At 43.1% G+C, this 23,946-nt stretch overlaps 1 protein-coding gene across 2 annotated transcripts in view; it reads left to right on the forward strand.

Annotated features, from left to right (window-relative positions):
* ATP8B4 (ATPase phospholipid transporting 8B4 (putative)) overlaps positions 1-23,946 on the forward strand; it is a 648,069-nt gene that overhangs the window by 549,017 nt on the left and 75,106 nt on the right. For both annotated transcript variants that reach the window (XM_082254031.1, XM_082254032.1), the window contains exon 17: positions 4,454-4,642. In XM_082254031.1, the coding sequence (XP_082110157.1) occupies positions 4,454-4,642 (189 nt within the window). The remainder of the gene's footprint in view (positions 1-4,453; positions 4,643-23,946) is intronic.

A 23,946-nucleotide genomic window follows, 5' to 3' on the forward strand; every position in this document is an offset into this window, starting at 1 on the left:
GCAGAAGCTAGCCTTGAGCACCATCAAGGGTCAAGTTTCAGCATTAGCAATCTTCTTTCAGAAACCTTTAGCTACCAAGTCCTTGGTGCGGAATTTCATCCAGGGGGTGCGGCACCTGGCTCCACCAGTCCGCGCGCCCTTACCGCCCTGGGATCTTAATTTGGTTTTGTCGGTTCTACAGAAACCTCCTTTTGAAAACATCAGGGAGATTCCCTTGCTTACTTTATCCCAGAAGGTGGCCTTCTTGGTGGCTATCACTTCTGCTCGCAGGGTGTCAGAACTGGCTGCATTATCATGCCAGTCCCCATACCTAGTGATTCATAGGGATAAGGTAGTACTTCATCCTAAGCCATCTTTTCTTCCTAAGGTGGTTTCAGATTTTCATCTGAATGAAGATATTGTACTACCTTCCTTGTGTCCTCAGCCCAAGCATCATCGGGAACATGCGTTGCATTCCTTAGATGTGGTTCGGGCAATCAGGGTATACCTGAAAGCTACGGAATCATTCCGTAAGACGGATTCACTTTTTGTGATCACGGATGGCCCCAGAAAGGGTTTGCCTGCATCTGCCGCAACCATTGCCAAATGGATTAGACAGACGGTGGTACAGGCTTATTCTATTAAGGGTCAGAGTCCTCCGTTCCCTGTTGGGGCGCACTCCACTCGAGCGCTCAGTACTTCCTGGGCCTTTCGCCATCAGGCGTCAGTGGTCCAGGTATGTAAGGCGGCCACCTGGTCGTCGGTACATACCTTTACAAAATTCTATAAAATTGATGTGACGGCATCGGCGGATGCCTCATTTGGCCTCAAGGTTTTGCAGGCCGCAATTTGAGGAGACCGGTGGTCTACCTCGAGGGTTTTTTTCTGTTTGAAAAAAAAAAAAAAAAAATTTTCTTTTTTGTTGAGTCTCATCATTAAGGATGAGCATTGTAAACTTCTAGTTGGCACCGGTTGGGCCTTCTAGATTGGGATTTGATTTTCATTTTCCCACCCCTCATTTGTGATACTGCTCTGGGACGTCCCGAAGGTGCTGTATCACCGAGGACTACGTCTGTCAATGAGCGATAGAGAAAAATGGATTTTTGTAAAATCTTACCGTAAAATCCTTTTTTCTTAGCTCATTGACAGACGTAGTCCCCGCCCCTCTGTTTTTTGAGTTGGGTTGGGTTAAAATCTCTAAAGACTGCTTTTTGACATAACTGATTTGCTGAGGCAGAGAGAGAGAGGATATACCCTCTGGGACTGCCCCTAGGGTGTGGCCAGAGCTTTTTAATTTCCTGTCTAGTCCTGCTCCTGTGGAGGCAACATAACCCGAAGGTGCTGTATAACCGAGGACTACGTCTGTCAATGAGCTAAGAGAAAAGGATTTTACGGTAAGATTTTACAAAAATCCATTTTTTTTATCTGGTTCTGGACATGCTACAGAGATGAAACTTCACAGGGACATTTTTTAGACCCCCCAGACACTAAATCCAAAAAAAGTCATGCCTGCCTCCAAAAATGCCCGATAAATGCCTGCAAGAAAAACGGCCAGGTGGAGAGACGACATATTCATGTGCTCATAAAAATTATAAGAAAAATGCTTTTTTTTTTTGCTGGTTCTGGACATGCTACAGTGATAAAACTTCACAGGGACACTTTTTAGACCCCCCCAGACACTACCCCCCAGACACTATCCAAAAAACATCATATTCTTATTGGCCAAATACAAAGTCGTCTATCATATAAGTTGCGTAAAAAAAATTCACAAGTCGCGCTGAAGTCGTGCCGAAGTCGCGCTAGAAGTCGCCCCTTATGAGGTGACTTATAGGTCGAGGCAGTGTGAACCGGCACTAAAGCATTCAGGTTTTTCACCTTAATGCATTCTCTGCATGAAGATAAAAACCTTTTGTGCAGGTGATTCCCCCCCAGGTCCCCTTATACTTACCTGAGCCTAAACTCTATGCAGCGCTGTGTCCGAGAGCAGCAGCTCTGCCTGCTCTCTCCCTTCTCACAGGGCAGATTGATAGCAGTGGGAGCCAATGGTTGTAAATCAAATTCAGTGATGAGCGAGCGGGGGGCCGCGCTGTCTGTATCTGTAGACACAGACAGCCCAGCATCGGGATCGAGCCCACAATGGTGCCCCCATAGGGCGCCGCTGGGGGAGACTCCAGTAGAGGAGGATCAAGGCTGCTCTGTGAAAAATATAAAGCAGGTATGTGTATTATAAAAGTAAAAAAAACACAAAGGTTTACAAACACTTTAACACTGCAGATGTCCTATTTCCTGTTATTGTCTGAGAAAATCTTTGGTGCTTGTAAAATCATCCTAAACAATATTTAAATGGTAAATAATCCTATCATTATAACATAAGAAAAGGGCTAAATATGTGGACTTTACTGGCACATAAACACAGGTAACCCATTAAAGTAAGACCAAATATTTATTTAAGTATTCATTTAAAAAGTATGTATAGTTCATACTCCTAGATCACACAGATAAATGGATTTTTTTACAAAATGTGAACACACAGGTAAATATGTAACTTTCCTTCATAAATTCCACCGGCAAGTGTAGGTGGTTTTTCAGAATAGCGAGTTCTAGAGAAGTAGAAAATGGTGGTGAGGCAGTTCCAATGCTTGACATCTGTTTTAAGGCTCAGGCTCGACATGTTTCATGCTTTCGCGCTTCCTCAGGGGCCTATCAATGAGCACTAAAACGACAACATAAAGTAAGTGAGATAATAATTGACAATCAAGTCAATCGATATTAATCACCTAAGGTTTTACATCTCTAAATATGTTGCCATAGAGACATGTAGAGTTTTCAAAGTGTAATTGGTATACAATACAATAGAAACATGGCTATATTCACCAGAAGGGGGGGGGCACTCAGTGGAATAATCCAAGAGCACTGAAGGTGGGGACGCATCCATGGACAATAGACCTCTAAGGAATATATATAGTGTATATATATGTGTGTTCAGACCAAAAACAGGTCAAAAATATAAAAATAGGTATGAATTCCATAGTGTTTGATATACATAATATCAGTTAAACAGTATTTTAAAAGACCGGGATCCTATGTGTTAAATAAGTAAAGTTGCTATAGTACACCATCATGGACCAATGAATCGTATGCATCAGATATGGAGGCGGTCCTATGTTGGTATAGTTTTATAGATGACATCTTCCCAATCTGGACAGATACAGCTGAAAAACTGTCTAAATTTGTTGAAAATCTTAATCATAATGATTACATTTAGACTTTGACATTATCATCAGATACCCGAGCCATCACATTTTTGGACCTATTTATCTATGTTGATGATGACCAATGCCTGGCCACAGATCTTTATCATAAAGAGACAGCAGGTAACACCCTACTGCATGCCAGCATCTCACACCCTCCCGCTCTGATACGTAGCATTCGTTATGCACAATACATAAGGCTCAGAAGAAATTGCACCCACTTACACGACTTCAAGAAACAGGCAGACTAGCTACGGATTAGGTTGTTACACCGAGGATATAGCAAGAGCTTACTACATAAAGCCTTTAATAAAGCTTTAAATAAAGATAGAAATACTCTGTTATAGGTAAAAAGTTGAGTCACGAACAGTAAAACTGATTACTAAATTGTCCATCCCAACACCAAGAGCTTAGGGAAGTATTGGCTAAGCATTGGCATATACGGTATTAACACAGGAGGTCTATCTCTTTAAATACATTAGGGACTATCCAGAAATCGTTTATCGACGAGCTAGATCAATGAGAGATCAAATTACTTCCTCATTTTTTGACCCTCATAGAGCCACTGACTATAAATCCATTGGAGTATAGTGTTGTGGCAAAACATGTCAAGCCTGAGCCTTAAAACAGATGTCAAGCATTGGAACTGCCTTAACACTATTTTCTACTACTCTTGAACTCGCTCTTCTGAAAAACCACCTACACTTGCCAGTGGAACTTATGAAGGAATGTTACAGATTTACCTTCTTGGAACATTAAGTGGTATTAGGCACCCATACGCTTAGAGATGTATATACATGTAATATACATAGATACATTTTTTGTAAAAAATCCTTTTATGTGTGTGATCTAGGAGTATGAACTATACTGTACATGCTTTTTTAATGAATACTTAAATAAATATTTGGTTTTACTTTAATGTGTTACCTGTGTTTATGTGCCAGTAAAGTCCACATTATTTAGCCCTTTTCTTGTGTACATATATCAGGACGTGGCACTTTTATATCTATTCATGTCCATGGTGATCACACCATAGGGACATTCTGTTCAACATTATCATTATAACATACATATTACAAAATTACTATTCAGTATCTTTCACCTATACTTGGTAAAAATAGCTTTTTTTTTGTATTAGAGTGTCTCTCCGACAAATTAATGTTGATGCAGTATTTATTTTACACAGAATCATTTGCTATGCTCTTTTTTCTGTAATGACATAGGAGAACTGAATTACCAAGTGCAATCACCGGACGAAGGTGCATTGGTTACCGCTGCTCGAAACTTTGGATTTATATTCAAGTCCCGAACGCCTGAGACCGTTACTGTGCAAGAAATGGGGAGAATTGTAACATATCAACTCTTAGCAATATTAGATTTTAACAATGTCAGGAAAAGAATGTCTGTCATAGGTAAGGTATCTTTTATTTGTACGATTTTTTTTTTTTCATAATGTGTCTTCCTGTGCCTTCTTGCTGGTCTTCTGTTTGTCTGGAAATAGTTTGCTTAAACATAGTCTAAAGCTACATAGGCTTGAACTAAACTTGAAGAGATGTATCTTTGGGAGATCATTCAGTGCTCACACAAAATCATCAGTACCATCCAGAGAAGCCACCGTGTTACCATGCTTTGTGCTAATATGTGACTTATTTGGTGGTGGAGGTGTTATATAATAATTGATTTTAATTTTCTACTTTTTTTGCATTTGTTTGTTCGTGGGGTAACTGGATCAAGTTAAAACGGATTTCATAATAGTATCCATGGGTCATTGTTGTAGACCTGCTGCTGCAAGGAGAGGTAGGGCAGCGCTGCATGATTTCCAATTGCCATCAGTACAAACACTGAATCTCTACGGGAAATGCTTATGATGTCAGAGAAATGTCATCATCATTTGCCCTTATTCAACGATTCTTTACTATCAGGCCACCCATTTCAGCCATGTGTTATGTCATTGATGGAGCTTTGCGCAAGTTTTGTGCCATGTAAAATTGCTTCCTCACAGCTCCCGTGCTAAAAGTAGTCAATTTGTCAAAGGAGGGTGACCCCCCTCCCTCTCTGTTGGCAAAGCATGCTCAGCAAACAATGAATGCATACTATAAAATATGAGTATTGGCAAAATTAAGATCTTATACAAAAAACAGACTATATTGCTGGAACATCATCAGTTGTTTTTCTGTACATCCAGAGTGTTTAAAGCAAAAAAAAAAAGTTGCATGTATTGCAGAGATGTGCAAAATATGTTTTTGATCATTTTGCCTTGACATGCGCTTTGAGGCTTACATCTGATGCCTGAACCAAATTGGTGGGTTAGAATGTATGCTGTTGGGAAGGGGGACATTACAGACAACCTTTGCTTTGGTTTTGTCTAGTTTCCTTTAAATAAAAATGCAAAAAAATGCATGGCATTATGTACATATTCCATTTCAATTATTTAACAAAAGTGGAATTTTCTATTAAGCTAGCAGAGACAAATTGCTCTGATTTCTTTGGACATTTTTTATTTCAATAGACAAGAACTAGCTGCTTTGTTCTGATAGATAAAAATTCCAAGCTGATCAAAATCAGATCTTCCTTCAAATAAAATAGTTATATTTAGAAAATGTGTATTCTTCTCTTTGATTTTTGTCTCCACATTTTTTGGGTTTGTTTCTCCTAGCGCTGTCTACCTCTTTTTGGACAAATCCCATGTTCTTTTCTTCATATTCTCCCCTTTGGCTCCTCTTGAACTTCTATCTAAGTCTCCCTTTGTGTTCTCTGTGTTTATACAATCTTCTTTCTGTTAATGTTATCTGATTCTTTTTTATGTACAGATTATGATAAAAAAAGTTTAATATTAGCACAAAAGCAATTTGTATAATATTTAATTTCAGCTGAAAGCACCAAACAGATAAAAAAAAAAAATAATTAATTGCTGCTCTGTATTCCTTACTGTAAATGTAACTGAATAAATGTATTTTAATAACACAATTTTTGTAAGTACCTGAATTTCACAATACAGAAAAATACCTTTCTGTGATCCCTGCTGGATAGCAACTTTAGCATAGGAAGATGTTAAGAATTAAAATCTCTGTACTTTCGCCTCATTATCTGGATTATAAGAGAACCCTGCTAAGTTACTTTGGGTCACTTAAGAAATCCATACAATTCCTCTATCCTTCCTATCTTGGCTACCCCCATCTTCCTGCCCTAAACTCTTGAATCCTATATTTATAGCCTTACTCTTTGGCTCTGGGATTCTTTTAAGTTCTCCACTGACTTTATGTCTCAACATCAACCTGTAAGATTCTGGTACCTTTGGTACCCTTATTGCCCATTTTTCGTTGCATTTTGCGTCCCACCTTTTCAGTTAGGTGGAACGCATATACCTTTAAGCCGCATGACATCATCACTGAGCGCCGCTCTGAGCGGCTATTTCAATCGTCGGCTTTCTCTCACAGGTTGTTCGTTCAAGCCGCCAGTATACAACTATGCCTGACGCTACCTGGACTTGTATCTCACTACCTGTTCTTGTGCTTCACTTTCTGATCTTGTATCTCGCTACCTGATCTGACCGCAAGCTTGACAGCCTTGTCTTATGCTGCCGGAGCCTCCAGCTATTCTCTTTACCTGGAACAGACCGGAACCTCGCTACTGATCCCGTATCTCGCTACCGGATCACTCCCTTACTACCGGACCCTTCTACTTACTAACCTCACTAGTGATAAGTACCCCACAGGGGATTCCTTCATAACAAACTTACACTATCTACTTCTGCACATTAAGGACTGTTACTATCTATGCATTACTAATCCTATCATCTGCACTGTTACATAGATTGCTAGCTCTTGAGTCTACTACCATCTATCCTTGCACTGGGTTAGTCTCTCCTGTATATGTCATCTGCTGTCCTTACCACCTGTTACTATACATGATTACTAACCTATCTGCATTCTACCTGTTACCATCTACTACTCTCCTGAACATTACTATCAAGTGCTTATCATTACTATCACTGCTCACGCCTGTCCCTTCAGCACATCACCTCTATACTGTCATATACATCCTATCACTCCAGGAACATCTTATTGAGTGTATGTATATTTGTATGCTGAAGCAGGCGGGTCCACAGTGATGAGTCTGGAGAGTTGGATCTGGTAATTCAACACATCTCTACATGACTACTGAGTGGAGATTCTGCAGCTGCAAATCCAGCTCACTGTAACAAAAACGCAGGAGCGTTACACAACCATTGCTACAATTGCAACAATGCCCTCTTTCCCCCCCCAGGACACAAAAACTCTGCACGGTTCAAGTGGTGGTTAGACCACGGATTTCTAGATGTTCGCTTCCTTCTTGCCACCGATGGAATAATCAACTTTAATTCTCTTAGGTGGTCCTCTATTTACCACTACTGCTACCTTCAACTTAGACATTTATTACCTACTTAAACTCCTTCACTCCCAGCCTTCCTTGTACAGACTAACACTATTTGAAAGTATATGTAGGTCTCATCCGCATTCGACAGGTCCTATTTCCTTGCTGTACTCCTCTATAGCCTCCTTTAGGAAATCACCAGTATGTTTATACAATAAACAGTTGGAAAGTAAACTGGGGATGATGTTGGATCTGGAGGAGTGGTAAGTCATGACTCAGACTATAATGAAATGCTCTAAAATGTCCTGAAACTAGAGGATGCTTACAATATTCTATACCAGTGGTAATATACCCCATGATATAGACTATACAATAGTAAAGATTGGCTCTGAGAATGAGGGGATCTCCCCTCAAACGCATCAGACTTTCAGAGGATCTTCTTGAAGTTGGGATTTGTTGCGTTTTGTTGGGTTGACCTGGTCGTCCAGGACACTGTGGACATTGATAAATCTTGCTGTTTAAGTAAGTATACTGTATCTGTTTTTATCCTTCTAATAACGTTGTCACAACTACGTTCCAAATTATCCTCCCACATGTTTTAGAGGATGTCCCTAAGAAGGGACCGTGACGCATCTATGGTGGACTTGTCCAAAGGTGAGCAATAATGGATCCGGTTCTACAAATTTCTCTGTACACTCCTACATTGTAATATTTGGAAAAACCCCTTTGAGGCATTATGCCACAAACTTATTGTCACTCTCCTCCATTGTGAACGAATGCTTGCCACGCACATCTTTACAGCTACTATGCTCACCATCTCTGGGGCTTGTAAATCCCCTTTCCTCAGCTTTAAGATGGAGAAGAACTGAGTGAATGATATAATGGTTAACGAAAAAACTGACGGCTATATTAACGGACTCTCATGACAAGTTCCTTCGAGTTTCGCAAACCTGAACAGCGTATGCCAATCCACCTAGATTTTGTCACCTTCTTTTAACCATTTGAGGTTGTTGGCAGTATGGCCCCATCTTTTTTTTTTTACTCTTAAGTTTCTTTTCTTCCCTCCAACCCTCCTCCCCTCTTCCCTACCCCAATTACTCCATCTTTAGACACTTCATATACCATGGCAGTTTTCAGTCCAACATTGCAAGTATGGCACCTTTGGTCACTTCACATAACAGCAGCTGGTCCCCTGAATGAGACCTCCACTCCTTGACAGTTTTTATACACATAACTTTTTGTGATTCTTTTTTCTCATTGTATATTTCTTGATATCTTTGATGTTGATGCACTGTTACTTATACGTGACTAATTGTGACAATCAAACAGCAGTTCCTCTGAAATTTGCCTTACTTATACTACAGTTTTCTCTGTATACTCATTTGAAACTGCCAAGAAACCCATCTGTAAAAGAAAATAATTCAAATCTCTAATGCTGACATCTTTTGCCAGCAGGGAAATAATTTAAATCTCTGGCGCTGACATCTTTTTCCAGCAGGGATCACAGGTAAAAACATTTCTCTTTCGTTCACTGACAGACACAGCTTCAAGTCTTCAGACCATTGGGCTTAGCTGCTCTCTCTTCAGGAGTATGACTTGGTGGAAACCTTTTTTGGTTATGCCCCTGAGGCAGTCTCAGAGGGTAATACCATCACTTTCTGCTGTAGGGCTCCAGGCCTCTACAGGGCAGTGCAGGACCTGTTGGCACAAGGAGTTATTGTGTCGGTTCCAGAGGCGGAACGTTTCCAAGGATTTTATTCAAATCTATTTACAGTTCCCAGGAAGGTAGGCAAGGTTTGACCGATCTTGGATCTCTAGGCTCTGAATCACTTTGTGCGGGTTCAGAAATTTTCGGATGGAGTCCATCTGCACAGTAGTAGCTTTCCTTCTTCAAAGGGATCTGCTGGCTTGTATCAATCTCAAGGACTCGTACCTTCATATTCCAATATATGTCGGGCATCAGCGTTTTCTTCATTTTGCCGTGGACGAGGAGCACTTTCAATTTGTGGCGTTATCCTTTGCTCTCGCCTCTGCTCCTCAGGTATTCACAAAGGTTGGCCTTAGCCTTGGTATGGCAGAAGGGGTTTGCGGTACTAGGTTGATCTTCTTCTGCGTGCAGAGTCTTCCTCGGCTCTAGAAGCCGACTTGGTCCTTACGGAGCGCACCCTGCAGGAGTTTGGGTGGACACTGAATTTTCAGAAATCGGCACTGTCTCCATCCACAAAGTTGGACTACTTGAGTCTGAGGCTGGATTCAGTGTCAGCCTGAGTATTTCTTCCTCAGACAAAAATTCTGAAGCTACAGGATGCTGTTCGGCTCCTGTTGTCCAACTATCAATCATCACTCAGGACTTGCATGCAAGTGCTGGGGCTGATGGTCTCCACCTCCGAGGCAGTTCCTTTTGAGCAGTTCCACACCAGACCCTTACAAAGGGAGATCCTGATCAAATGGAACAAGGATCCACTGTCATTGGACAATTTGATGCTGTTGAGTCGAGGTTCGAGGGAGTCTCTCCTATGGTGGCTCTGATTCCCGGCCCTACGTCTGGGAAAATCTTTTCTTTCCCGGTATTAGACTGTAATCACCACGGATGCCAGTCTGTCGGGGAGGTGTCTTGGAAGTGTGTTCGGCCCAAGGTGTCTGGACTCGGGGGAAGTCCATGTTGCTGATCAACATCCTCGAAATTCGGGCAATCAGACTTTGTCCGTCTCAATGGACGGATTGTTACGGCTGTGGCATATGTCAATCATCAAGGAGGCACAAAGAGTGCCCTGGTGGCTCGGGAAGTGACCGGCATCTTGAGGTGGGCAGGATGATATGTTCCGGCCCTCTCTGCTGTGCACATTTCGGGGGTAGAGAACTGGCAAGCGGACGATCTCAGTCGGCAGACGTAGGATCCGGGAGAATGGTCTCATCACCCGGAGATATTTCATCAACTGTGTCTTCATTGGGGGACCCCCGATGTGGACCTGCTGGTTTCCCGTCTCAACAGGAAGGTGCAGAGGTTCATGTCAAGGTCTCGGGATCCTCTGGCCGACGCTGCTTGGGTCAGTATAGTCTGATTTATGCCTTTCCTCCAATACAACTTCTGTCGAGACTGCTACCCAGAATCAAGGTAGAAGGAATTCCAGTCATTCTGGTGGCACCAGACTGGCCTCGCCGGTCTTGGTACACAGGCCTGGTAAGGCTGGTAGCAGACGTCCCTTGGAAGCTTCCTCTCAGGGAAGATCTTCTGTCTCAGGGAACAATCTTCCATCCTGCTTTACGGTCGCTGGCTTTAACAGCCTGGCTATTGAAAGCCAGGTGCTGAAAGACAGAGGCCTGTCGGAGTCGGTGATTCCTGCACTGTTGAAGGCTAGGAAATCTACTTCCAGGAAGGTTTATCATCGAGTTTGGAAAGCGTACATTACTTGGTGTGAGTCTCGTGGAGTTTCTCCCCACTCCTTTTCTGTGTCTCACCTGTTGGAGTTTCTACAATTGAGATGTGGATCAACATTTGGCTCTGGGCACCATCAAGGGCCAAATTTCTGCCTTTGCTATTTTTGTCCAAAGGCCGTTGGCAGGGAAGTCCTTGGTTCACACTTTTGTGCATGGAGTTCGCCATCGGCAGGCAGGGAACATGAAGCAAGAAGTGAAGGGGGCCAAAGGGGACTTCTACGTCCAGTATGGTCTTCAAAAGCCTCCTTTTAAAAATATTTGAGAAATTCCTCTGCTCACTCTGTCGCAGAAGGTGGCTTTCTTAGTAGATATTACCTCCGCACATCGCGTGACGGAGTTGGCTGCATTGTCCTGTCGGTTACCCTACTTGGTGATTCATAGTATGCTTTTTCCGTATGCGTTCGCTTCTGCGTGCGAGCTAACTGGGACAGGACGCTTTCATTTTTTTTTTATCCTATTATTTCCTTTATTTTATTTATTATGTTTAGTTTTTACAGTTTTTTAAAAAAAAATTGATAATTTTTTTATTCCTATTACAAGGAATGTAAACTGTACCTCCAAGAATATCAACCCTATTGCACACCTTTGTGTCATCAACAAAAATACGTACCTTACCCTACAAACCGTCATTCCTCCACAGTGTGGCTACTACTGTATAACTGAACTGATTACTTTTATAGGATAACTTTTAATTTCTGAAGGAATTGCTATAATAATTACTGAAAGGCTGTTTTGTAGCTAAATAATATTAAAATGTATTTTAATTTGCTAAGATTCTTTAAAAGTTGAATAAAATGTTTCAATATTATTTCTAAGCAATCACTGGGGCGTTCTGTAAGTTTCTTCGCCCTGAAATGTCATAGTCACAACACTCACTGTCATGTCACAACACTTGAACTGATCATGTAGCTGAAGCAGGTATACTTTCCTAGGGCCATCTTTAATATTGATTAGACTCTGGGCAAGCAGTTCACCCATTGGGTGATAGAGGTTAGTGCACATCATTACCGCTCACTGATTGCCTGCAACTCACAGTGTCCCCCTCTGAAAGCTGCTCTGGTTCTGCTGCTGCTTTATCAATCTCCTCTCATTGCTATACCTCTCCCATCACAGTGTGGCTGCTTGTCGGCAAGTGAGGGGCAGTATCTGCTTCACCCGCTATACCCGGAAAAATATTTTCGAGCACCACTGGATCAAGGGGCAGCTGCTTTGGGCCCCACAACGGCAACTGGGCCCAGGGCAGCTGTCTCTTTAGCCCCACGTTAAAGACGGCCCCCGGACTTTCCTACTCATCACGATGGAAGGAATAAGTGAATACAATGCAGATGGGAGAATGCAGGTACAAAAAAGCAACTGATCTTAGGGCCCTTTTACAGAGGTGTTCAGTTTGGATACATCTGTCTGATTTTCAGATGGATCTAGACTGAACTACAATGTATGTCAGTGGCAGGTGAATGTAAATATATCATCTGTATGTCCACAGAAAAAAAAGGAAAGTGTCTGCATCCTTTTTAATTTTTGTGGACATAAACAGATGTTAACATATGTTGTTCTGTTTATATCTGTTTTTTGGCAAGAAACATATATTTGGTTTACACTTTTGTCAAGTATGACTAGTTTTTCAACAACCTAAAAATAATGAATGTCAAAATGGATGTAAACTGGACTGAACTGAAAACGTATGTGAAAACTGCAGTAAATTGATGCAGTTCATCAGTATATTTCTTAGCATGAAATGTGACTGAAGCCAATGTGAAAGGACTCTTGGTCTGCAATAAAGTTCTTCAATGTTAAAAAGCAGAGATGGAGAATAATATGTTGTTACGTAAAAAAGTGGAGTTTCACTTTAAAGTAATCCTAAAGGCAAGAATGTCTTTACCCTAATGCATTCTCTGCATTAAGGTGAAAAACCTCCCACTGTCTAGGCTTCCCCCCAAACACTTACTTATCACCACTCCTAATCTAGCACTGTCCCTGCCGGCAGCCCCGCTCTGTTCTCTTCCTGAATTCACTGGCTTTACTGAGAGCAGTGGAAGCATTTGCTCCTACTGCATTTTCTGAGGTGGGAGCAGAGGCAAGGCCAAGCCGCTCTGTCTGTGCCTATATATAGATGCACACAGCCTGGCTCGGGAGTACACCCGCACAAGTGCTGCCATAACAAGCAGCTTGCTATCCGGGCACTTGGAGAGGAAGAGGTGGTTCAGAGCTGCTCTGTGCAATTGTATATATTATTATATATATTGTGACAGGAAGTCAGCTAAATCTGGGAATGTAGTCACAGGACGGAGATACATTTCCACCTGATTTAGAAAGTCCATTAATTAATTTAGGGTGTTGGCTACAGAGCTAGCCAGCAGGAAGTTGAAAGGCCTTCACCTGTTCAGAATGAGGGAGTTAAGGCTCTATAATTTGTTCAGAGAAAGTCCTATTGTTTGCTGTCTCCAGAAGCTGCATCCTGAAGCCATGTGGGCTGGGAGCAGGAGGACAGTCAGCGTGTGCCTCCCGACAGGATGTGTGGGCCTGGGAGAAGACCCCCCGGAGTGATGTGTGCCCGGGACGGTAACCAAGGGTGAATACGTCTCAAAGGTGAGAAGACGAACTGTTGATGTGAAAGAAACAAAGGACTGTGTTGCCCTGTGAAGCTATTATAAAAGGACTATTGAGTGTCCGCTGTAGGACAAGGAAGTCTGCCCGACGGTAGGTTGGAGACAGACACTTAGGCAGGTTCCAGTTGTGAGAAGGTAGCCGCCCACAGAGGCAAGGATTTATTTTCTGTTTTATTTTATTTTGGATGTTTTGCTGCATACAGCCTGGTGAAGAAAACACCATTTAATAAACCACACTGTTTGTTTGCAAGCACTTGTCGGCTACCTCTCTGGGAAAACGCACCCCCCAAGGGGTCATCCACACCCGCCACCGAGCTAATCCCTTACATATGGTGGAGGTATGCAGTGGGCAGAAGCGAAGATCCCTGCAAGGAAGTGCAAATGTTTGATGAACTTTGTCTGGTGCATGAGATTGCACAATCTATGTGTGCAGGAGAGAAGATCCTGACAGAAAAAAAAAAAAAAAAGTGTTTTAAAGAGACAGGGGTCTCAAAATTTTTTGATGAACTTTGTTGTGTCTGGTGCAAGTGACTGCACAAACTGTGTGCGCAGGAAAAGAGATCCTGCAAGAGAGAGAAAAACTACATGTGTTGAAGAGACAGTGGTCTGAAAATTGTTTGCTGGACTGTGAAAAATTTGTTTGTGGAGTTATTGAAGATGGGGCGGTCCAAACGCCTGAAAAATGCAAAGATAGATGAAATGAGAGACCGGATTCTATGGATGGAGGGGATGTTGCCGTCTGAACCAGCCCCATCCATGCCTAAAGAGAGTCTACTAAAGAGGAAGGTTGTTGTCCCTAGCAACACTGATGAAACTGCTATGGAGACGCAGTGTGCTCAGATGAAAAGTAAACTCAAAATGGAGGAGATGTTGAAACATCTGATTATATCAAATGCAGCTCAACAGCAAGCAAATGCAGCTCAACAGCAGGCAAATGCGGATTTTCAGCAGAGCTTTGCAGCTCAACAAAAGGCTCATCAAGAGAGCATGGCAGGCTGGAAACAGAGACGCCAGCAGCCAATGGAGGCCATCGGTTTGGAGGAAACCGAGTATGTGTGCAGGGCTGAGTTGGATGCCTTGCAACGGAAAATGGAAGAAAAGGAACAAGCCTTGGAATTGCTTAAAATGGAGCATAGAAACTTGCAGGAAATGAATGAACTACTCAAGTCTCATGTGTTACAGTGGGAAGAATCCACTGCTCTTCTTTTGGTCGAGTTGCAAAAACGCAGAGAGACTATAATGGAGAAAGATACCATCCTCGTGGAAAAGGAAAGTGAAATTCAGACTTTGCAGAAGCAAAGTATGGCTGATATGTTGGAGTTGCGTAATCAGCTGGAAAAAAGTCTTCAGTCTTTGGGAGCTACAAAAATAGACCTGCAGGAGTCGCAGGAACAGAATGTTGCTCTGGAAGCGACATTGTCTCTCAGCGACAAAGAGAAAAGTGAAAGAGAGGCTAAATTACTGAGTACTGTGTATGAGCTCACTACTTTAAGCAATGTGGTAGATGAATGGCGTGCGGACTGTGAAAGTTGGAAAGGGGAAGCCCAACGTGTCCAGCAGCAGTTAAAGGAGAAAGAAGCCTGTGTGGCAGAATTACATTCTTATTCCCAGATGCTAGCCAATGAGGTGAAGGCTCTTATGCAGGGAAAAGAAGATTGTGAACATAAGAGGGAAAAAGTAGAGGCACAGCTTCTGGAATCGCAAGTCAAGGTGTCAGAAGGTGACCGATTGTGTGCTAAGCTGTCAGAGAAGGCAAACCGACTGCAGGTTGAGTTGGACAATGTTACAAATCAGCTTTCTCAAGCAGACAGCAAATCTAGAGAAATTGCGGAAGATTTTTCTATCTTGGAATCGCAGCTGCAAGACACGCAGGAACTCTTACAGGAAGAGAGGTGTCAAAGGCTGAGTTTTAGCACAAAGCTCAAACAAATGGAAGATGAGAAAAATGGCTTCCTGGAACAATTAAAAGAGGAGGCGGAAGCAAAGAAAAACTTATCAGAGCAAGTCGCAACATTGCAAGCTCAGATAGCGGTTATGAAAAAACGCATGGAAGAAAGCGTTGGTTCATTACAGTGTGTTGAAGATGTGAAAAAGAAGTTTGATCAGATGCTTGGTGAAGAGAAGAATGTGTCTGCAAAATATGCAGAAGAACGCGCACGTGCAGAAACGGAGGTGCGTGATAACGAGAGCAAAGCCCTGTTCTTGGCTCGCTCTTTGGAGGAAGCTCTAGAGTGTAAGGCTGAACTAGAAAGTGTTAAACAGCTGCGTACAGAAATGGAAGAATTGGTCAGCTCCAAGGATGATGTTGTGAAAAGCGTTCAGGAGCTAGAAAAGTCTAAGCGAGCCTTAGAACAGCAAGTAGAAGAGATGAAGATTCCGTTGCAGGAACTGGAAGAGGAATTCCAGGCAACAGAGGATCTGTCCCAAAGAGGGGATAGTGTGCCTGATGCAGTTTTTAAAAGGATCAGTGTTTTGGGGTCTGTCCTGAGTGAGCCTCAGAAATGTGACGACATGTGGCTTGAATCACCCCTTTGGAATAAACCGTTCCTTCAAAAACTTCAAGCATTGGAAAATGTATCATTAGAACTTCAGCAAACAAAGGAGCTGAGTAAGAAATGTGGTGATTTCTCAGTTCAGGCTGAAAACCTAGTGGAGAAAACTAAGGCTGTTGGTGAAAACGTGAAGCAAATGAATAAGTGCCTTTCAGGGAGTGTTTCCAAAATGGAACTGGTGAAAGACGGGTGGCAGAAGTTTGATCGTGATCTTGAGATGCATTCCATGTGGAATTCAGATAGAGAAAAAGAACTAGGTGACCTTGAGCGGTCAAATAGTTCAGCAGAAAGTGCATTGAAGAAACCTGTAAAAGAATGTGTTGCAGTTCCATGCTTCTTCACTGATGCAGAGAGGAGGTCTATAATGGATACCACCCAGATCGCTGGGTTCAACTGTGTTGTTGCCTTTGACCCCTATGTTGGTGGAAGGAAAGTTGATGATGTTCTGGTTGGCTTGTTCTGTGAAGAGTTTGGCAAGAAATATAAACTGAATATCAAATCAAATAGTAGGCCTTTACTGCGACTCGCTCAGGAGGGCGAAAAGTTTAAGAAGTTGATGAGTGCAAATGCTTCAGATCTGCCTATGAATATGAAATGTTTGGTGAATGATATTGATATCTCTGGGAAAAGGAACAGGGGTCACTTTGAAGAAATGTGTGACAGCCTGTTGTCTCAATTGGAAAATCCTCTGCACAGCATCTTAGAGCAAGCAAAGCTCAAGAAGGAAGATCATTCCCTTTTACAACAAAAAGTCAATGATTGTGTACAGATGTATGGAGAGGCAACTCAAGTCACAGAGGGATGTCAAGAGTCCCTACTTGGAACAAAGCTTAGTGAAGCAAAGGTTCTCAAAGTTTTGTGGAAAACATTTATGGATTGCAGAGAGAGGCGTCTTAAGAATGTTGAAGACATTAAGACTAGCCCAATTGAGTTGCCTATGGATCACGGTCCTCCATGGTGGATTGGACAGACGGTTATGAGGGACAAGCTGTCTGACATTTATGAGAAAGCTGTCAATGAAGATGACAGAAACGAGAAGGAGCAAAATGATGCCAAAAATGCAGTTGAAGAATGTGTATATGAGATGAGAGACAAACTGTGTGGCATTTATGAGAAATCCGTCAATGAAGATGACAAAACAGTTTCATCCGGAAGCTTGAGGATAATAGGAGGCTTATCAGTGAGTCAGCAGTGCCTGACACATGCGTGCCTGGAAATATGTGTCCCAACCCTAGGGTTGAAACAAGAGGGGGGGGTATGTGACAGGAAGTCAGCTAAATCTGGGAATGTAGTCACAGGACGGAGATACATTTCCACCTGATTTAGAAAGTCCATTAATTAATTTAGGGTGTTGGCTACAGAGCTAGCCAGCAGGAAGTTGAAAGGCCTTCACCTGTTCAGAATGAGGGAGTTAAGGCTCTATAATTTGTTCAGAGAAAGTCCTATTGTTTGCTGTCTCCAGAAGCTGCATCCTGAAGCCATGTGGGCTGGGAGCAGGAGGACAGTCAGCGTGTGCCTCCCGACAGGATGTGTGGGCCTGGGAGAAGACCCCCCGGAGTGATGTGTGCCCGGGACGGTAACCAAGGGTGAATACGTCTCAAAGGTGAGAAGACGAACTGTTGATGTGAAAGAAACAAAGGACTGTGTTGCCCTGTGAAGCTATTATAAAAGGACTATTGAGTGTCCGCTGTAGGACAAGGAAGTCTGCCCGACGGTAGGTTGGAGACAGACACTTAGGCAGGTTCCAGTTGTGAGAAGGTAGCCGCCCACAGAGGCAAGGATTTATTTTCTGTTTTATTTTATTTTGGATGTTTTGCTGCATACAGCCTGGTGAAGAAAACACCATTTAATAAACCACACTGTTTGTTTGCAAGCACTTGTCGGCTACCTCTCTGGGAAAACGCACCCCCCAAGGGGTCATCCACACCCGCCACCGAGCTAATCCCTTACAATATGTAGCACCCTCCTAGGTAGGTGCTAGAGAGTGAGTATGGTTTTTGGCTTTGTCTGCCTATCAGAGGAGCAGCAGGTAAATTCTATATTTCTCTCTGCTTTGCAGGGAGCAGGATCTGTGAGTTAGGTCTGCTCAATGTGCTCAGTGTGTGATTCATGTGGTCTGGGGGAGTGTCCCCACTGGTCCAATGGGGAGGCAGATTGGACAGTGGAGGAAACCTGGCCAATGAGTTCACAGACTTTGATACAGCCCCAGTGATTGGCACAGACTGCTGTCTCTGTGCATTGTGGGGTGTGGTATAAAAGCCAGGAGCACACGTGCTCGGGGTCTTTGGCTGGTAAACAGAGTCCCGGGAAGGAGAGTGGCAGCTGCCTCCTCTTCTGCAGCAGTTGGTGTATGGTTACAGGCAGTCGGCCTGGTGAGCCAGAAGTGAGGAGCTGAACTCAAGAGGTCCAGAAGAGCTGACTAGGAGGAGTTGAGACACTGGAGAACCTGAAAAGCAGTATCGTGAGTATAGGGTATCGTGTCTAAGCACCTGACCAGGAAAGGGGCCACTCCGGAGTAGAGTAGTCAGAGGACGGGTGTCAGCTGGTGGATAGAAAGGGGGTGCTAGGCAAGGACCCTGAAGATAAGTGCTTTAAGAACTTTACCTCAGATTCATCTAGTGGCAGGATGAAGCTGCGGCCTTGCCACGTTCTCAGATAGAAATACTCAGCATTGTGAATAGTTCAAGTTTGAAGTATCCCACTCTTCCCTTCTCCCATCCCCATATAAAATAAAACAATAAAAACAGCCCCTAGACTGTTCATTTACTGAGCTGGAAAGTAAAGTGTTAAGATTCTGCATGCAGTTGCTATCGGTGACCCAGGAGGACCTGAAAGGTGAGAAATCCAGCAGCCCTCAAGGGGGCAGTGCTACATTTAACATGTTTGTTATTTTAAATAAAGTGGTTGTAAAGCTTACACATAATACAATCATTTTTAATAGAGAAACATAAGCCTGTCATGTCTATGTGCTTGCTTTTTTTTTTTTTAAAAAACATTTCCTTACTGCTTTCTCTGAGTGTATTAATGCAGGTCACATGATCACTGTAGCTTCTACAGCGATGCATGGCCTGCTGGGGGCCTGTCAAGTGCTGGGGGCATTATGTCATTACAGGAAGTGATGTTGCCATAGCAATGGAACGCCATCTGTCCCAGAAGCATAACGTCACTTCCTCTTTTCCCAGCCTAGTGCAGTGGCATGGGACATGGCTGTGTTCTGACTATGTAGCATACAGGTACTCTGTGCTCTTGCATAGCACGCCTGTATCTTCAATGTGATAACGCAATAACGCGATAAACTGACCATGCTAGCATTGATAGCAGCCATTCTCAGGAGGAGGGGCACAGGCAGGATCAACCACAAAAGAGAATCTACAGACAGAAATTTAATTATGACAGGATAAATGTCATGTAAATTAAAGAGCCAGTGTAATTTTTTTGTTAGGTTTAAAAACACTTAAAAAAAATGTACTATTACAATCACTTTAATAATGATATAAATAATTGGCACAGTCTTTTAATAAATGTTATTTACAATGAAGTTTAGACTGTAAACAAATGAAATCTCTTTTGTAGGTTGTTTTCCAACATTCGTGATCTTTAGAAGTGAAAAGAGTTCTAATCCCCCATAACCCTATATCCCGATTTATTGTTCTTTCTGAGCCAGGAAGGCCATTACATATAGAGAAAGTTTCTTCCAGCTTAGATGTGGAAGGTTTATATGGGCTATGTGGAAAAAAAATCCAGCTCCTAAAACACAAATTGGCTGTAAGTTGCAGTTGTCCTCAGAGATTTCCTAACCAAAACCATGAATAGATAGAGAATTCTGTTCTTCATCACATTTCTTTCTCCACCCCTTTCGTGTCTGCTAATCCACATGGAGACTAGAGAGGCCAGTAAACATGTTTCTTTAGTCAGTGGGAATAAATTGTGTAGTAAGGCATGAAATAGAGAAAATTCAAGGGATGGTTTGATTTTATGTAGACAGATGCATCAGGGTTCGTCCTACTGTTTTACAGCTTGGGAGATGCACTACCATATACAGGCAATAGTTCAACGTGCAATAATATGATGGAAGTTTCTATGGGTTTTTTTGTTTTTTTTTATGTGGATTTGCATTTGATTTCCTCCTGAATTTTCTCATGAGATGTGCAGCTGGATGGCTCTTTGACCTATCTGAGCTACAGCTTATGCAGACCTTAGCTTAAAAACATGTCTCAAAAAAAAGAATGCGTACTGCAAGCATTTACAAAACCTTTACAAAGATTGCAGCAAGCTTTGAATAAAGATGTTAAAGCCCTTAAAGCTAAAGTTTTGTTTGAAAAGTTTGGTGCAGATACAGCACTAGTAAAAAAAAAAACCTTACTTCCTAAAAGTGTTTACCATGTCCTGCTGGCTGCTGTTTACTGTAGCAATCTCCCCTCCACTAATGCTGGATACTCTGCACAGCAGGGATCTTCTGGCACTGCAGGGGTTAAGGTTAGTAAGCTGCAACTGTGAAGAATCAGCGCTGTGCACCTTTCACAGACCATCTCAGTCCATTCGCAGAACTCATAGTATTATTTCCCAGAATGCGTAGTGCTCTGTGATTGGAGGAGGTGGATCCTGCCATTTTTTCGCCCATCCTTCATTCACTGTTTGCTCTGCATTCTGGGAAAGAATACCAAGAGTTCTATGAATGGGTGAGAAGGAAGGGGAGGGCAATTGGCTCCACTGTATCATATTCTTAACCCTTACAGCACAGGACAATCACTGCTGTGGGAAGTATCTGGCATCAGTGGAGGGAAGGTTTCTACAGTTAAAGTGATTGTAAAGTCTGTTTAAAAAAACAAACATGTGATACTTACCTGCCCTGTGCAGAGGTTTTGCACTAGGCTTCCTGGATTCTCCTCGGATCCCTCTTCGCTTCTCCTGGCCCCTTTCTCCTGTTGAGTGCTCCCACAGCAAACAGCTTGCTATAAGGGTAACCCGAGCCGGGTCACAGCTCCCAATGTCCATTTAGACACGGAGCTGCATTTGGGCCCTGCCCCCTCTCTCCTAATTTGCTAACTGACTTTGATTGACAGCCATGGGAGCCAGTAGCACTGCAGCTGTCTCTGCCAATCAGGAGGGAGAGTCCCAGACTGGGGAGGGATGCATGTACATCCCTGGACAGAGATGGGGCTCAGGTAAATATTAGGGGGTCCTGGGGAGCCTGCTACACACAAGGCGGCTTTTTATCTTAATGTATAGAATGCTTTAAGATAAAAAACCTTCTGTCTTTACAACTCCTTTAACAGCAGCTAGCATGACATTATAACAACAAATCATTAGAGGAAAGGTATGTCCATGGCGCTAACTAAAATTCAGCTTTAAAGCCTAACTCCAGGTTTACTATGACTTTAAATAATTCCTTTAGACCAAGGTAGTCCAAGCAGACTATTTCACTAAGGGATGTGTCTGCTCTGAGCACTGTATAATCTATATGTAGCATCAGCTACATAAATTATACAACGCTGTGTTCTTGCACCAGTATGGGGTCCTCCCATCTCATTTTTGAAACAAATTTGAGTCAGACTCAGCACTGCTCAGCCATTCAGAGGAAGCTTTGTATTTTATGAATAAATGCAAGCCTTCCTCGCATGTAGAGAGTAAGGTGGATGAGGTCGTTTTCTCCATTTCAGCTATTCAGATGGAGTATTGTATGCATTCTTAAATAAAAAGGCTTCCTACAAATGGCTGAGCAGCCCGACTGGATTTTGTTTCAGAAATGGGACAGGAAGTCTCTGTCCCACTGCCCAAACACAGTGCTGTATACAGTACTGTATGAGGCTGATGTGACATACAGTTTTTACAGCTCTCCCAGCGAGCGCATCTGTTAGCACAGGACATGGTTTTCTTGAGCCAGTTTTGTCCAAATGAACTATTTAACCTGTTGCCTTCCGCATAATACATATGTGGCAGCACATAGGTAGGCTTTATTGCCCACACACCTTACATATACACCCTTGGACAGCTGATGTTTCTGTGCAGGAGAAAGTGCTTACAGCACAGAGACCAGGCTGTCAAAGACAGCTCTTGGCCCCCACTAACGATCAGTAGCCAGTGGGACTCAGTGGGTCATGTGATCGACTCCCAATCCTGTGACCACTGTTACAGCCAGGACACTGGCAGCGGTCACGTTAATGCCGGTTCTTCTCGCCCCCGGGCGTTCAGCACCTTTTAAAAGGAAGCTGAGTGGGTGGGAAAAGGCTAAAATTATAAGAAAGCTGGCTTTAAAGCAGAGCTCCAGCCATTTTTGTGTTTAATAAAAGTCATCAGCTACAAAAAGTGTAGCTGCTGACTTTTAATAAACACACATCCACCTGTCCCATAGTCCAGTGATGCAGCGAAGCCTCGCTTCTCTCCCTCTCTGCGGCACCAACATCACTAGTGTGGGCAGTTTTCAGCTTCACAGCCGGGTGCACACTGCGCATTTGCGAGTCGCACTGTGCGTCCTGAATGGCCAGGCAATTTTTTGGGACCTATGGCATGTCGCAGAAGATTGTACGAAGGGAGGGGGCGAGGAGAACTTCCTGTCTAAACTAGGTACCCGTTCCCCTCAATAAAATGACATGCCAAATGTGGCATGTCAGAGGTTCAGGAGTATTTAAAGCGGAAGTTCCACTTTTGGGTGGAACTCCACTTTAAAGCACCCTTTAGCTGCATTCTGAGAATGTTTGTAAGGTGACTCATACACTATACTTGCAACGTAAAAAAAGAGAAACAGGAGAGCGCCTCTAAGTGCAATATTTAATAAGCATATTTAATTAAAATCTCACATAACAATGAAAGGTAAAGCTCGCCTTAGTTGAGGATGCTTCAACGGCAGGGAAATCCAGGCGTCCAAGCTGTGGGATGGAAAGCCGTAATCCAGCGTGCTGGATCTCTGGAAAGAGATGAATAAGTTTCGAGTCTTCGCTGTGTGGGCCACTGGTTGGAATGCAGCACCGGCTGGTGCGTGATGTCACTGTAGAGCAGGGAAACACAACATGTTTCTGAGCATGCGCAAGGCTCACACAGAGCATGCACGCTCCTTTACCAAGTGTCACTTGATAAATGAGCATGCGTGCTCTGTGTGACCCTTGCGCATGCTCAAAAACACATTGTGTTCCCCTGCTCCATGCATACGCATACGACTGGGCTTGGGTCTGAGTCGCAGCAGTTCCTTGGCCAACAGCTCCCCTACCTCGGTGGCGAGGATTCTGTCTGGAGTATTGCCCGCACCATGGAAGGGTAAGTACAGTTCCCCCTCCCCCCTTTTCGTGTTTTTTTTTAGGTGGACGCGGGTAACCTCCAGGGACGGTCGGACCTGCCTGCAGGTTCCCCCCTCCTATCCTTAAATCCCTCAGCAGGGGCTTAATATCACTCCCCCAAATCCATTGGATAGTGTGGCTGATTCCTCCATCGTTGCAGCACCGAATTAAAAAGTGCTTGTAGACGTACTTATCACTGCAGTGCATGAGACTTTTTAAATGGAGGATGCAGCTGATGTAGCCACAGATTTGGCTGTGTCATTTTAATACTCGTAAGTCACCTCGCACTCTAAAAGTGTTTCCTTATGTGCCTTATTTTGACAGTTTTTTCTGTAAGGAATGGTAACAACCAAAATTACCTGTTGCTTTTTGTTATGTGTAAATGTGCATACACCCCCAATCATGATAGTAGCATGCGCCTATACACATCTAGATCCTGAGAGATCTTTACACAAAAGAGGTAGTTCAATCCGCAATACACATTTATTGAGAGGGT

This window comes from Pelophylax lessonae, assembly GCF_965119305.1.
Source record: "Pelophylax lessonae genome assembly, chromosome: 4".
Classification (NCBI taxonomy): Eukaryota; Metazoa; Chordata; class Amphibia; order Anura; family Ranidae; genus Pelophylax; species Pelophylax lessonae.